The sequence below is a fragment of the Salmo trutta genome, chromosome 7 (genome assembly GCF_901001165.1).
Source record: "Salmo trutta chromosome 7, fSalTru1.1, whole genome shotgun sequence".
In the NCBI taxonomy this organism is placed as follows: Eukaryota; Metazoa; Chordata; class Actinopteri; order Salmoniformes; family Salmonidae; genus Salmo; species Salmo trutta.
The window spans coordinates 19,449,380-19,462,069 of record NC_042963.1 but is presented as its reverse complement, the minus strand read 5'-3'; the positions used below and the strand labels follow the sequence as shown (position 1 = coordinate 19,462,069).

The 12,690-nt window shown below is 43.3% G+C and overlaps 2 protein-coding genes across 16 annotated transcripts in view; one reads left to right on the top strand and one right to left on the bottom strand.

Annotated features, from left to right (window-relative positions):
* Nucleotides 1-9,024, top strand: part of LOC115197057 (pleckstrin homology domain-containing family A member 7) — a 172,519-nt gene extending 163,495 nt beyond the window's left edge. For 13 of the 15 annotated variants that reach the window (XM_029758212.1, XM_029758211.1, XM_029758209.1 and 10 more), the window contains 5 exons: nt 343-579; nt 4,190-4,414; nt 4,917-5,050; nt 6,169-6,314; nt 8,475-9,024. In XM_029758212.1, coding sequence (XP_029614072.1) covers nt 343-579; nt 4,190-4,414; nt 4,917-5,050; nt 6,169-6,314; nt 8,475-8,500 — 768 coding nt within the window. In that variant the 3' untranslated portion in view covers nt 8,501-9,024. Of the gene's footprint in view, nt 1-342; nt 580-4,189; nt 4,415-4,916; nt 5,051-6,168; nt 6,315-8,092; nt 8,131-8,474 lie in introns of all 15 variants that reach the window. The other 2 variants (XM_029758210.1, XM_029758223.1) reach the window with 2 other exon arrangements.
* Nucleotides 9,025-9,729: 705 nt separating this feature from the next.
* Nucleotides 9,730-12,446, bottom strand: LOC115197077 (small acidic protein). Its single transcript, XM_029758258.1, has 5 exons — nt 12,252-12,446; nt 11,614-11,697; nt 11,207-11,267; nt 10,918-11,027; nt 9,730-10,345 (listed from the first exon to the last, which is right to left on the bottom strand). Exons 1-5 carry the CDS (start codon nt 12,303-12,305, stop codon nt 10,115-10,117), a joined length of 540 nt encoding a protein of 179 aa, XP_029614118.1. The 5' UTR covers nt 12,306-12,446; the 3' UTR covers nt 9,730-10,114.
* Between the last annotated feature and the right edge of the window lie 244 nt (nt 12,447-12,690).

Below are 12,690 nucleotides of genomic sequence, written 5' to 3'. Positions count from 1 at the left end.
GACTGAAGAGGAATTAGTGTTGAGGATTCATTGTTGTTTTTCTTTCTTCCTCCTTTCCTTTACCCCTCTTCATATCACACCCCTATGTCACTACCCATCTCATCTCTTTCACTATGTTTCTCTCTCCTATCTTTCTCTCCTATCCTTATCTCGCTCTCTTTTTCTCTTTCTCTTTTTCTCTTTCTCCCTCTTTTTCTCCCCCTCTTTCCCCCTCTCTTTCTCACACTCACACTCACACTCACACTCTCTCTCTCTCTCTCTCTCTCTCTCTCTCTCTCTCTCTCTCTCTCTCTCTCTCTCTCTCTCTCTCTCTCTCTCTCTCTCTCTCTCTCTCTGTACCAGGAGAGACCTAAGAGTGCTTTGGAGCAGCTGTACTCCTCTGGCCAGCAGCCCCAGCCTCTGGCCCAGGCCCCCCGGGGCCGCATGAGCGCAGAGGAGCAGCTGGAGCGCATGAAGAGGCACCAGAGGGCCCTGGTGCGCGAGCGCAAGAGGAACCTCAGCCAGGGAGAACGCCACTCCAACACTGCTCATCGTACCTCCTCCTCCACCAGGGCTCTCTCCTCCACTGACCTGGGCTCAGTACGTTACCCCCGCAGCAGAAGCAGGGACCACTGCCACTATCGCGCCCCCGCCGAACCCCCCACATAGGCGCCGCCGCAATTGCTAACATGCTAACATCCCCTACTCACCCTCTCCCCCATGTGTAACCAATGGCACTAACATGAGTAAGCGTTAGCATCGTGCTAGCACGCTAAGGGCCAGTGGGACTGGATGGGACAAAGCCGTGGCTGGCTGGGCTATAGAGCGGTTGGACTGTGCGCGGTGGAGGCTGCTTGGGAGAGTTGGGGAGGGGATATCTGTCGAAGATGGGACTGTAAGACAGAGCTGTCCCCCATATTAAGGTGTATGGGTTGAGTTGACCTGATCACTGGTGCCCCCCGTGTGGTACCTCACTGACACACACTGAATGTATATCAAGGAGAAGAGGAGGGGAACCGCTACAGGCATCGCTCTGCCTTCCCCCTCTCTCTGTCACGAGAAAAGAAAAGTCCATTCTATGTACATTTACACTTCTCTACATTAGTATTTATTTACTGAGGGATATTTTCAGTAGCCTATACATTTGTAAAATTATATTTTATAGAGATTTGATAAAATGGGGATGGGGAAATGTGTACCATATTTGAACAAATCAACTCGGTAGGAAGTGGCACAAATCATTATCAAACCGCCCTCCTCCCTCCATCTTTCAAATGATATGAATGGAATGAAATCAAAGTGCCTTTAGTTCCTGGTGAATAATCATTCCTCTTCTCACAAAATTCACCTTCAGCCTCACCCTTTCCCACCCTGTTTGTCTTATGGCATGCTATGGCTACCACAGAATCCCATTTGAAATGAGCTTTCAGATAGTTGTCTTACGTCTGTTTGAGGTTTCTTGTGCGTGCCAACCTAGGAGAGTCAACCTTACCAAGACTAATTAACCATCTAATATATTACCTAACACACAATCTTAACCAGATTGCTGTGCGATCATCAATACCCTCAAGCTCCTTACTACATTTGCCATCATCCCTTGTGTTCCCAAGCTCCTACTAACATTTGGTAATACGTAGTTCAACTCCCGCTGGTTACTAAGTTTCATTTTGTAACGCTTCACCGTAATAGCCAGAGGTTTTAGGCTCCCTCTTTTTGGTCATTTGAATTATTTTATTCCACCATGACACACTAAACAGTCACTTATTCACAGCATTTAGTTTTTTAGTTTCTGCTACATCAACATTATCACATTTTTCTTCTTTTTTTTTTACTACAACAAAGACTTTTGTACTTAACCGTGGTTGATCGCTACAACGGCCTACTTCTACGCTCAAGGTCATAGTGAAAGAGTATTAGCCTATTTGTTCTGCTTCACTGCAAATGAAAGGACAGGAGAGGGGGAAAAGTAAAATGGCTGCCGCAAGCTTACCGTCAAGGCAGGTGTATATTCCACCATGTTGCTTTTACCCATCCCAAATGATTTATTTTTAGCAACGAGGATGAACAAAAATTGCACAGAGAAAGGAAGTCACTAGAGACACTAGAGAATGCTACATTAAACTGAGAGGCAACGCACAGCTCCTTCATGCCTGTTCTTTTCCGATGTAGAGATTTGCGCTCGAGAATAAAATAATTTTGCTTAAAAAAAAAATAATAATTACCTCTGGCTGTGTGTGTTTCCATTTTGGCGGGGGTTTAATGAATATGTATGCATGTATTTTCCCTGCGGGGGTGTGGTTTTCCTCTGTCCAGTGAGCACAATAACGCATGTGATGCACTTTCTCCTCACATCATGGGAGGCTTACACCACTGGAGTGGTAATGATGCATGCATGGGTTTGAGAGCTAGGACACACACATAAATACACTCATACAGTACAAACAGATATTTACTGACAATACAAATGCGTTTATGTATGTGTTTGGAAAAGCAAATGTGTGTCTGTGTGTGAGTGTGTGGTAACAGGTTAATCAGCATCCTTTTGGTGGTTGGTTCTTTATGTTGCTGTCATTAATCTAATAATTAAATCCTCTTTCTGGTAATCCTGAAAACAATTAAATGCAATGAAGTTGCTGGTGGTGGAATGGAGACGCCGTAGGGACTTCCTGTGGTGACAGTGCAGAAGCCAAGACAGACAAGATTTCGGATGCATGGTCCTCACTCCTCAAGACTTCATTTGTACCCGCAACACAGAAGCTGTCCATCCTCATGGGACTAGGATTTGTGCTGTGAAATCAGATACAATATACATTACATTACGTTTTTTCTCTGGGTTCCACAGAGGGTGGTCCAATCTGTGTTGGTGTTGTGTTGTCTCTTAGTGTGAAATAATAAGTAAAAAATACTTACTTTTTATTTTGCCTCTGAAAATCAACCAGATGAAGTAACTGTTGTTTGTCCCCCCCCCCCCCCCCCCCCAGTGGTCAGACAGTGACTGTTGTTTGTCCCCCCCAGTGGTCAGATAAAGTAACTGTTTATCCCCAGTGGTCAGATAAAGTAACTTGTTGGTCCCCTACAGTGGTCAGATAAAGTAACTTGTTGGTCCCCCACAGTGGTCAGATAAAGTAACTGTTTCTCCCCAGTGGTCAGATAAAGTAACTGTTGTTTCTCCCCAGTGGTCAGATAAAGTAACTGTTGTTTCTCCCCAGTGGTCAGATAAAGTAACTGTTTGTCCCCCCCAGTGGTCAGATAAAGTAACTGTTGTTTGTCCCCCCCAGTGGTCAGATAAAGTAACTGTTTGTCCCCCCCAGTGGTCAGATAAAGTAACTGTTGTTTGTGTGTCCCCCCAGTGGTCAGATAAAGTAACTGTTGTTTGTCCCCCCCAGTGGTCAGATAAAGTAACTGTTGTTTGTCCCCCCCAGTGGTCAGATAAAGTAACTGTTGTTTGCCCCCCCCAGTGGTCAGATAAAGTAACTGTTGTTTGTGTCCCCCCCCAGTGGTCAGATAAAGTAACTGTTGTTTGTCCCCCCCAGTGGTCAGATAAAGTAACTGTTGTTTGTCCCCCCCAGTGGTCAGATAAAGTAACTGTTGTTTGTCCCCCCCGTGGTCAGATAAAGTAACTGTTGTTTGTCCCCCCCAGTGGTCAGATAAAGTAACTGTTGTTTGTCCCCCCCAGTGGTCAGATAAAGTAACTGTTGTTTGGCCCCCCCAGTGGTCAGATAAAGTAACTGTTGTTTGTCCCCCCACTGTGGTCAGATAAAGTAACTGTTGTTTGTGTCCCCCCCCCCAGTGGTCAGATAAAGTAACTGTTGTTTGTGTCCCCCCCCCCAGTGGTCAGATAAAGTAACTGTTGTTTGTCCCCCCACTGTGGTCAGATAAAGTAACTGTTGTTTGTGTCCCCCCCCCCAGTGGTCAGATAAAGTAACTGTTGTTTGTGTCCCCCCCCAGTGGTCAGATAAAGTAACTGTTGTTTGTGTCCCCCCCCCCAGTGGTCAGATAAAGTAACTGTTGTTTGTGTCCCCGTCCCCCCGTGGTCAGATAAAGTAACTGTTGTTTGTCCCCCCCCAGTGGTCAGATAAATTAACTGTTATTTGTCCCCCCCAGTGGTCAGATAAAGTAATTGTTTGTCCCTCCACTAGTGGTCAGATAAATAACGGTTGGTTTCCCCCAGTGGCCAGATAAAGTAACTGTTGTGTCTGTCTCCCCTTAGTGGAGGCAAGAGCAGGAGGACTTTGATTTGCAGCTGGAGCAGAAAGCTCAGGTGGAAGAGCGACAGGTTGCCGAGGGCCAGAGCGACGAGGGGCGGAGCGAGCTGAAGGAAAAGAGGATCAAATCAGATGAGTGGCTCTCGGTGATGGCCATGCCCATGATGGCCACGCCCATGAGGGAGACGGACATGGAGCCCCTCGACTACGACCTGGATATCAGTCGTGAGGTACGTTCACCGATGGCCAATCAGGATCTGGCGCCGAATATTCTCCTATCAATACTCTCCATTATTGGTTGAATATTACATCTGTACACAAGTGGTTAAAGAGAAAGTTCAGTATTTTAAAACTTAATGTTAGGTGGTTTCTGAAAGTAGTCTATGGGCCTGGAGAAAATGCAATGCATGCTTGTTTGTTTTTGTATTATAAAATAATGAACTTCCCCTTTAATATTATGCAGTCGTATATGGTTTTGAATTAGAGGAAAGACTGTAGTCTGCTGCACTCATACTACTTCCCATTCACCACATACAATGAACTGATGCTTTCAACTACAATCACATAACCTTGCCTTTATGGAGCCTCGTAACTACACAGAACCGCAAAGTATACATTTATCGAACCCCAACAGTGTGACCACCTAAACAGATGATTGGTGTATATTGTTCTAAGCCTGAGTACGGATTGGTTGGTTGACTGGACATCTTCACTATGATTTGGTCTATGTAGCTTTCCAAGCCCCAAAAGGTGTGTATCCCAGAGCGCTATGTGGAGTCAGACCCCGAGGAGCCTCTGAGTCTGGAGGAGATGGAGGATCGTCAACGCAGAGCAGAACGCATCAAAAACATCCTGGCCAAATCCAAGTACTACTGACTTAGTTTCAGCCATTCAGTTCACGTTGATACAATGAGGATGATGACGATAATAATACATTTGTTTTCTATCAATTCTCCTTATTGAGAAAAGGGTAACACTTTTATTTGGATAGTCCATCTGTAAATGCTCTACAGCAGGGATCATCAACTAGTTTCGGCCACGGGCCAGTTTTTTTCTTGCGCGTATGGTCAGGGGGCCGGAACATAATTCCAAATCATTTGTAGACCGCAAATTGACTGCAAGAAGCCCAAACAGATACAGGATAATTTCGAAACTTGCTTACATTTCTATACAATCACATATCTCTCTATTATGCGTGGAAATAGTTTGGAACAGATTTCCAAAATTAAAATGACTTGGCGCTGATTTGCTGTTTTTTGTTGGGTTTTTTTACAGTCTTTTTTGTCTCGGGCCGGGCCGCCAGCTGGGGAACCCTGCTCTACAGATTATAAGCATAATTTCAACAGCATGTCTTGGGCCTTTCAGTAGCATCAGTAGCAACAGTATATCACATCATTTTCAACAAGGTAGTTTATAGTCCATCTATGGATGTTCAGCAATCTGTAGACCATCAGCAGCATTTGAACCGAATGCCTTTAGTCCTTCAGTAGCATCTCCACTGTGTTTCATCATTACAACATGCAGATGGCATGTTACTGATCGTCTGTAGATAGATAGTTTGTAGAGCATCTACAGATGGACTATCCGAAGAAAGTGTTACCTAGAAAGGAAAACATTAATGGTATCGCAAGCATCATAATGTCCCATCTCATGGGTCCCTGGATCCTGTGTTGGGTGAGCTGTGGCTGATTTGATAAAAATGTACGAATTAAAACATGGGGTCTGAAAAAACGGGTTTTGACTTGAACCTGTAGTAGCTTTAGAACCCATTACAAAAAAAAGCTAACGCAATAATCACCCGTGTCCTAAATGGCATCCTTTTCCCTACACTCTATTCCCGACGAGCCTTGGTCTAAAGCAGTGCACTATATCGGGAATAGGGTGCCATTTGGGACGCTGGTTTCCTTTTGTCCCCTCAATGTTTTTCTTTGTTTTCGGTCTCTCTTTTCCCTGGTGTGTATTCCCTTCCCACCTTGTGTGTCAGTTTCCAGAACATACACCCGTCGTCTGGCGTGTCTGTCCCACTGAACTTCACTGATTTGGACATAGCCATGCAGCAGCAGGAGAGGATCATGACTGTGTCCCACGCCTTGGCCTCCGAAGCCTCCGTTAAAAGCAAGCAGTTCACAGGTCAGCTCATACATGCACATGCTTTCAACACGCACACCGCAAATGTGCATACCGCCCAGTTCACACACTCATAGGTGACTCTATGTATACAGCGCGTGCGCGCACACACACACACACACACACACACACAAACCCTTTTCCCACTGAACTGCCTACAGTATCTTTAATCCCATCATAACCATTAATTCCTTCATAAAAAAAACACTCCCAATTCTAAATTGGCGTGAACAGAGAATCCTTTAATATTCCTATGCAGTGCCTTCAGAAAGTGTTCACAGCCCTTGACTTTTTCCACATTCTGTTGTGTTACAGCCTGAACAACAACAAAAATGTCACTGGCCTACACACAATACCTTGTAATGTGAAAGTGGAATTATGTTTTTAGAAATGTTTACAAATGAGTTACAAATGAAAAGCTGAAATGTCTTGAGTCAATAAGTATTCAACCGCTTTGTTATGGCAAGTCTAAATAAGTTCAGGAGTAAAAATGTGCTTAACAAGTCACATAAGTTGCATGGACTCACTCTGTGTGCAATTATTGTGTTTAACATGATTTTTGAATGACTACCTCATCTCTGTACCCCACACATAGAATTATATGTAAGGTCCCTCAGTCGAGCAGTGAATTTCAAACACAGATTCAACCTTCGCAAAGTAGGGCACCTATTGGTAGAAAATAAAAATAAAAGCTGACACTGAATATCCCTTTGAGCATGGTGAAGATTTTAATTACATTTTGGATGGTGTAGCAATACACCCAGTCACTACAAAGAGACAGGCGTCCTTCCTAACTCAGTTGCTGGGGAGGAAGGAAACCGCTCAGGGATTTCACCATGAGGCCAATAGTGACTTTTAATGGCTGTAATAGGAGAAAACTGAGGATGGATAAACAACATTGTAGTTACTCCCAATACTAACATAATTGACAGAGTGAAAAGGAAGCCTGTAAAGAATAACAAATATTCTATAACATGCATCATGTTTGTAGCAAGGCACTAAAGTAATACTGCAAAAAATGTGGCAAAGCAATTGGCTTTTTGTTGCACAAATGTTGCACGATCCAGGTGTGGAAAAAGCTCTTAGACTTACCCAGAAAGACTTACAGCTGTAATCGCTGCCAAAGGTACTTCTACAAAGTATTGACTCGGGTGTGTGAATATTTATGCAAATTAGATTTCTGTACTTAATTTTGAATAAATGTGCAGAAATTCCTAAACATATTTTCACTTTATCATTAGGAGGTATTGTGTGTAGATTTTTTTAAAGTCCATTTTGATTTCAGGCTGTAACACAACAGAATGTGGAATATGTCAAGGGGTATGAATACTTTCTGAAGGCACTAAATATCTAGCAGGAAACCGAGGCTATCACTGTGCTGTTGATATATAGGCTCCCTTCAGAGAAGCCAAACTAGTTCACAGTAAAGTATTTAGACTTACTATTATGTGTGTTGGCAGAGCCTGCATCCTGATTCTCCCTTGTGCACTTGCACACTTTCTCGTATGGATTTATCAATGGTGGAAACTCCCTCCAGCCAATGCTTACATCAATTCTATGACACTTGAGTGTGCAAGTGCGCACATAGTCTGTGAAGGGTACAGCACACTCCGGGGTGAAGTTTCCTTAGGTACAGATCTAGGATCAGCTTTCCCTCCACCAATCATAACCTTAACACACTAGTGGGGAATATGCTAAACTGACCAAAGATCAGTGTCTAGGGGCAACTTCACCATACAGCACAGTAACCGGACCCTCTCTCATTGTCCCTGGTTGTGCAGAGAGCGAGATGCTGGGGAGATGAACAGATCTAGTGAAGGTACACCGCATCTCCTCTGAGTGTCGTGGCCTTAAGATGGCTATGTGATGTTTGTGGTGGCATATCTGTAGTCTTTAGGTGTCATTTCCGCTCTCACTAGATTGGGTGTTTTGGTGGTTGCTTTTCTGAAGTGTGGTGACTTTTTCACGTCCAAATGTTCTTGGCTCATGTGTTTTGAATGTGGAAAGGTTGTGCCTCATTGTTTCCACACATACACGTTTGGATAATACTTGGGCTGTTTTAGAAAGATGGTTTAACTATAGACTGAAGACATCAGAGTCTTTCACAAAGTCTGTATTTTCAATGTCATGAGTGTTTTTCCTCCCCCCCTTTCCCCATTTCAGCCAAAGCTCAGCTGAGCTCTGACTGACTGTTGACTCAGACGCCAAGGCGCCAACAGGACCTCCGTGTGGATGAAAATTGTTTGTGGAGTTCACTGACAAAAGCAAAGTGATTTTGTACTAGGCTTTTTATTAGAGCTAAAACAAGATGCTTTTTAAAGAACCAAAAATAGTTATTTGAAACTCGAGCATTTGAAACCACACTGCGTGTACCTAATGTTAAGGTTGAATTGGAGTTGTTTTTACATGCTTTTGCACTTTTAATGCGTGTTGTGTGTAATTAACACCTACTAGTTTTTGCAATAGAGAATAATTAGCTGTTTTTTTGCAGTGTGGTCTATATTTTCAACAAAAATTCAGTTCAAAGCAATGTTTTCTAAGGTCGCAGATAGGGAAATGTATTTATTTTGAGTAATGAAAGAATCTTGCACCAAATGTTACTTTTTGTAGCTCAGCAATGCCACCTAATGCTTTGGCCAATCAACTGTATTGTCTAATTTAAAAAGGAAAGAAATCATACTGGTGTTTTATTGAAATAAAGGTTTTAACAAAACATGGTGTCTTGTCTTTCTCACTATTTACGTTACACTCTTATACTTTCAATGTGTCATGAATGTCAAATGAACTCACCAAAAATAGAAATGCAACAATTTTACTGAGTTACAGTTCATATAAGGAAATCAGTCAATTTAAATAAATTCATTAGGTCCTAATCTATGGATCTCATGACTGGGCCTATCAGAATTAGTTTTACCCCACAAAAGGGCATTATTACAGACAGAAATACTCAGTTTCATCAGCTATCAGACGATCCCGCAGGTGAAGAAGCCGGAGGTCTTGGGCTGGCGTGGTTACACGTGGTTGAGAGGCCAGTTGGACGTACTGCCAAATTCTTTAAAACGACTTGAGACATATGGTAGCGAAATGAACATTACATTTTCTGGCAACAGCCCTGGTGGACATTCCTGCAGTCAGCATGCCAATTGTAACTGCACATTTTAGTGGCCTTTTATTGTCCCCAGCACAATGTGCAATGATCATGTTTAATCCGTTTCTTCATATGCCACACCTGTCAGGTAGATGGATTGTTTTGGCAAAGGAGAAATGCTCAGAAATACGTTTTTTGTGCATATGGAACATTTCTGGAATCTTTTTCACCGCATGAAACATGGGACCAACACTTTACATGCCGCGTTTATATTTTTGTTCAGTATAGTTGAACTATTTCCTCATCAGAATTCAGAACCTGAGAGAACTGTGGTGCTTCAGTTTGTCATTAAGAACCTTTTATTACTGATGGTGAGACATTGAACAGGACTGTAAAAGAGCTATCGAGCCAATGGGTTCAACCCCGTTTCATTCAATACAACTTAACTAAAGCCTTTGCTTCATCTCAGATCCATTAAAAACACGTCAGACCAGTCCCTCTTCCGGTTAGGAATTCCTAAAAATTGACAAGGGAAGAATCTGTCTCAATCGACGATTACGTCACCTCCTACAGTAGTAGTACACTACTCTGCTGCTCAGCATCGAAACATTAAAAAAACTATACATTCTTAAACCACAAAGTAACCAAGTATCTAGTACTTCAGAGACAAAAGAACGCATTTACAAATCTGTGGTTTGACATTAGATAAAGTGATTTAGTTTTTCGCCCATTCTTTGGATGACTTCACAAAGGCCATTTTGTGTTTCTTGTCTTCTACCCTCTTGTCTTCTACACTGGGCTCTGTCCTCCTGCCGTTTGGCCTCTGTGAGGGGGATTTCTCCGGTAACTCCTGGTTTTCCAAAGGGCTGTCTGTGGCTTTGGGACTGGCTGGTTGCTCTGCTTTGCTTTGGCTCTCTGCAGGTGGGGAAGGTGGGGCTGGGTCAGGCTGGGGGGGGGGGAACAACAGAAGAGACACAATTAATATCTGAAGACTGGGGCAACACGCAGGTGTGTACATGCCATTGACTGTAGCAATCATGCCTCTGACTTGAGCCAATCACAAACAGTCTTACAGACAGAGCAACACATTTTGATGTCGAGGAACTTAATCTGCTGTCATTAATCTTACATGCAATTGAAAATATACAGGTCCAATAAGAAGCACTGCCCCTAAGATCTCAAAATGTAGATCATCCATCAATCAGTATTACATCACAGTCTAATCATGTCACTCTAGCCTCACCTAGCTGTAACAGGCCAGGGTTGTGTTCATTAGGAAAAACGTTTTGCAACAGAAAAGGAAAACAAGCGTTGCTTAGTACCTTGCGCTTCAGCCATGCAACACCATAGATAATATAACCCTAGATAGGTTGATGTCAGAGCCTCTATGCATCAGAATGTAACAATTTGTCGGCTGTCTTTGCTAGGCCCAGTTCTGGCATAAGCTCCTGTTGATGGTTGAGAAGGGGCATGCACGCTCTGTGTCGATGTTCAACCCCTCGCTCCATGATCTCACACCTCACTGAAGCCCAGGCCGACGTGTCTCCTGTTTCTGCCCGACAGCTTCCCGTCCAGCCCCTGCTGGTACTGCAGCTCCAGCTCAGAGTTCATCCTCCTGTCCTCCGCCCCTGCAGAGGACAAGCTAGTGAAACACCAATCATACCCAATACAGTGCTATTCGGTCAGAAATAGTACTGTATTGGTATGGGATAAGATTACATTAAATGGATACATCCCTAAGTAAAGGATGATCGAACGGAGTGTAGAATAGTGACAACCCTAATATCATTCAAAGAGGGTTCCTCACCACTGCGGACATGGGACGTTGACTTGTGATCTCCAATGACTAGGCGTCCAGTGTGCTCCTTCTGCAGAAACAAAACACAGTAAACGTTGGATTCTGGAATATCACAGTTCTGTTTCTCCTTTGACAAAGCTGTATGGATAAGGTGTAGCCTACAATACAATGGTGGCTCAATCTAATACTGGAATGGAGGCAACAGTCAAAAGAAAAACATTTGTCCAGCACCAGATGTTTAACATATTTGTTTCGCCCTAAACTGGCACACTTGATTCAACTAGTCAAGGGCTGGGTGATTCGTTTACATTGAGCCAGGTGTGTCAGTGTAAGGGCTACAACAAATGTGAACGCCTAGTGGTCCAGAGGAGCGGGGTGGGAAACCTTGTACTAGCCTACATAGAACATGACCAAACCTTCCCTGCACCCATCAACCGCAAAAATTTCTGCTTTCTCTGATTGTCCCCCAGATCTGCAGCTTCCCATGGTGTAGGTCCATCCTGCAAGAAACCAACACTGAATTGGCTACAGTACACAGCGAATGGGATCCCAGAATATAGTCTGTCTATTGCACCTTAGCCTCAAAGATCAAACTGCCAAATTAGCTAAATCACATCTTAATCTAACGTTAGCTAGTTACATCATAGGCTTAGTAGTAACAGCATTGAGTTGATTCGTTTATCAAAAAATACATTTCTAATTATTGCCTGGCTGGCAAGCATAATGACCTGTCAATCTGGCCACCTAACATGGTGACTAAGTTAGTTAAAAACTATTTAAAAATATATATATATATTTGTTGACTAACGTACAGTAACGTGCCTATCTATACTAGGGGTTGTTTACAATTAATGAACTAAGTTAGCTAGCTGTTTTACCAACGATTTTTATAACTGGGTTTACTCTGTAGTTATGGCTTTGTTGGGTTAGTTATGAGGACGCAAACTGGCTGCATGCTTCTTTTTGCTGAAGCCAACCAGACGGGCCTTGCTAGCTACCTGAACCGCAAGGTAGTCGCGTTCAATAACTTCAGCTAGCTATACAGTTAACCTACTTCACTTGGAGAGCCAGGTCTTTTTGTCCCGTGTCGATTCCCTGGAGAACTCATTTTCACAGCAATGCTTCAGCTAGCCAAGTCAAAAAATCTTGACATAGCCGTTCAGACTGGTTAGCTATGCTACTGTCAACAAATAGCAAAGACCTGTGGCTGCGGTGTGTGAACCCGACCGGAACAAAGCGATTCGAACTTCCGGCTGCAGTGCTTTGATCTTCTTCTTTACATTTTTATGGCAGACTACCCCTATTGGTGTATTGCCGCCCACCTACTGTACAGGGTATTGAAACAAAAAATATCCCATTGCGGGAAGAGGGGCTGGTGACCCGACATAATACAAAAAATATATATCTAACAACCATCCCACTTCTTCAATCACATTCAAATCACAACCATGCTCAGGTGCATGTGAGAACAGAGCATTCAACAGGATTCCTTG

Excerpts from the sequence above, each read along its gene's own strand:
- LOC115197077 (XM_029758258.1), bottom strand. The coding sequence starts at position 12,305 with ATGAGTTCTCCAGGGAATCGACACGGGACAAAAAGACCTGGCTCTCCA. Across the intron at positions 11,698-12,251 it reads GACCTGGCTCTCCAAGTGAA|GATGGACCTACACCATGGGA; the intron begins GTAGGTTAACTG and ends GGTTTCTTGCAG. Across the intron at positions 11,268-11,613 it reads GGTTGATGGGTGCAGGGAAG|AAGGAGCACACTGGACGCCT; the intron begins GTTTGGTCATGT and ends TTGTTTCTGCAG.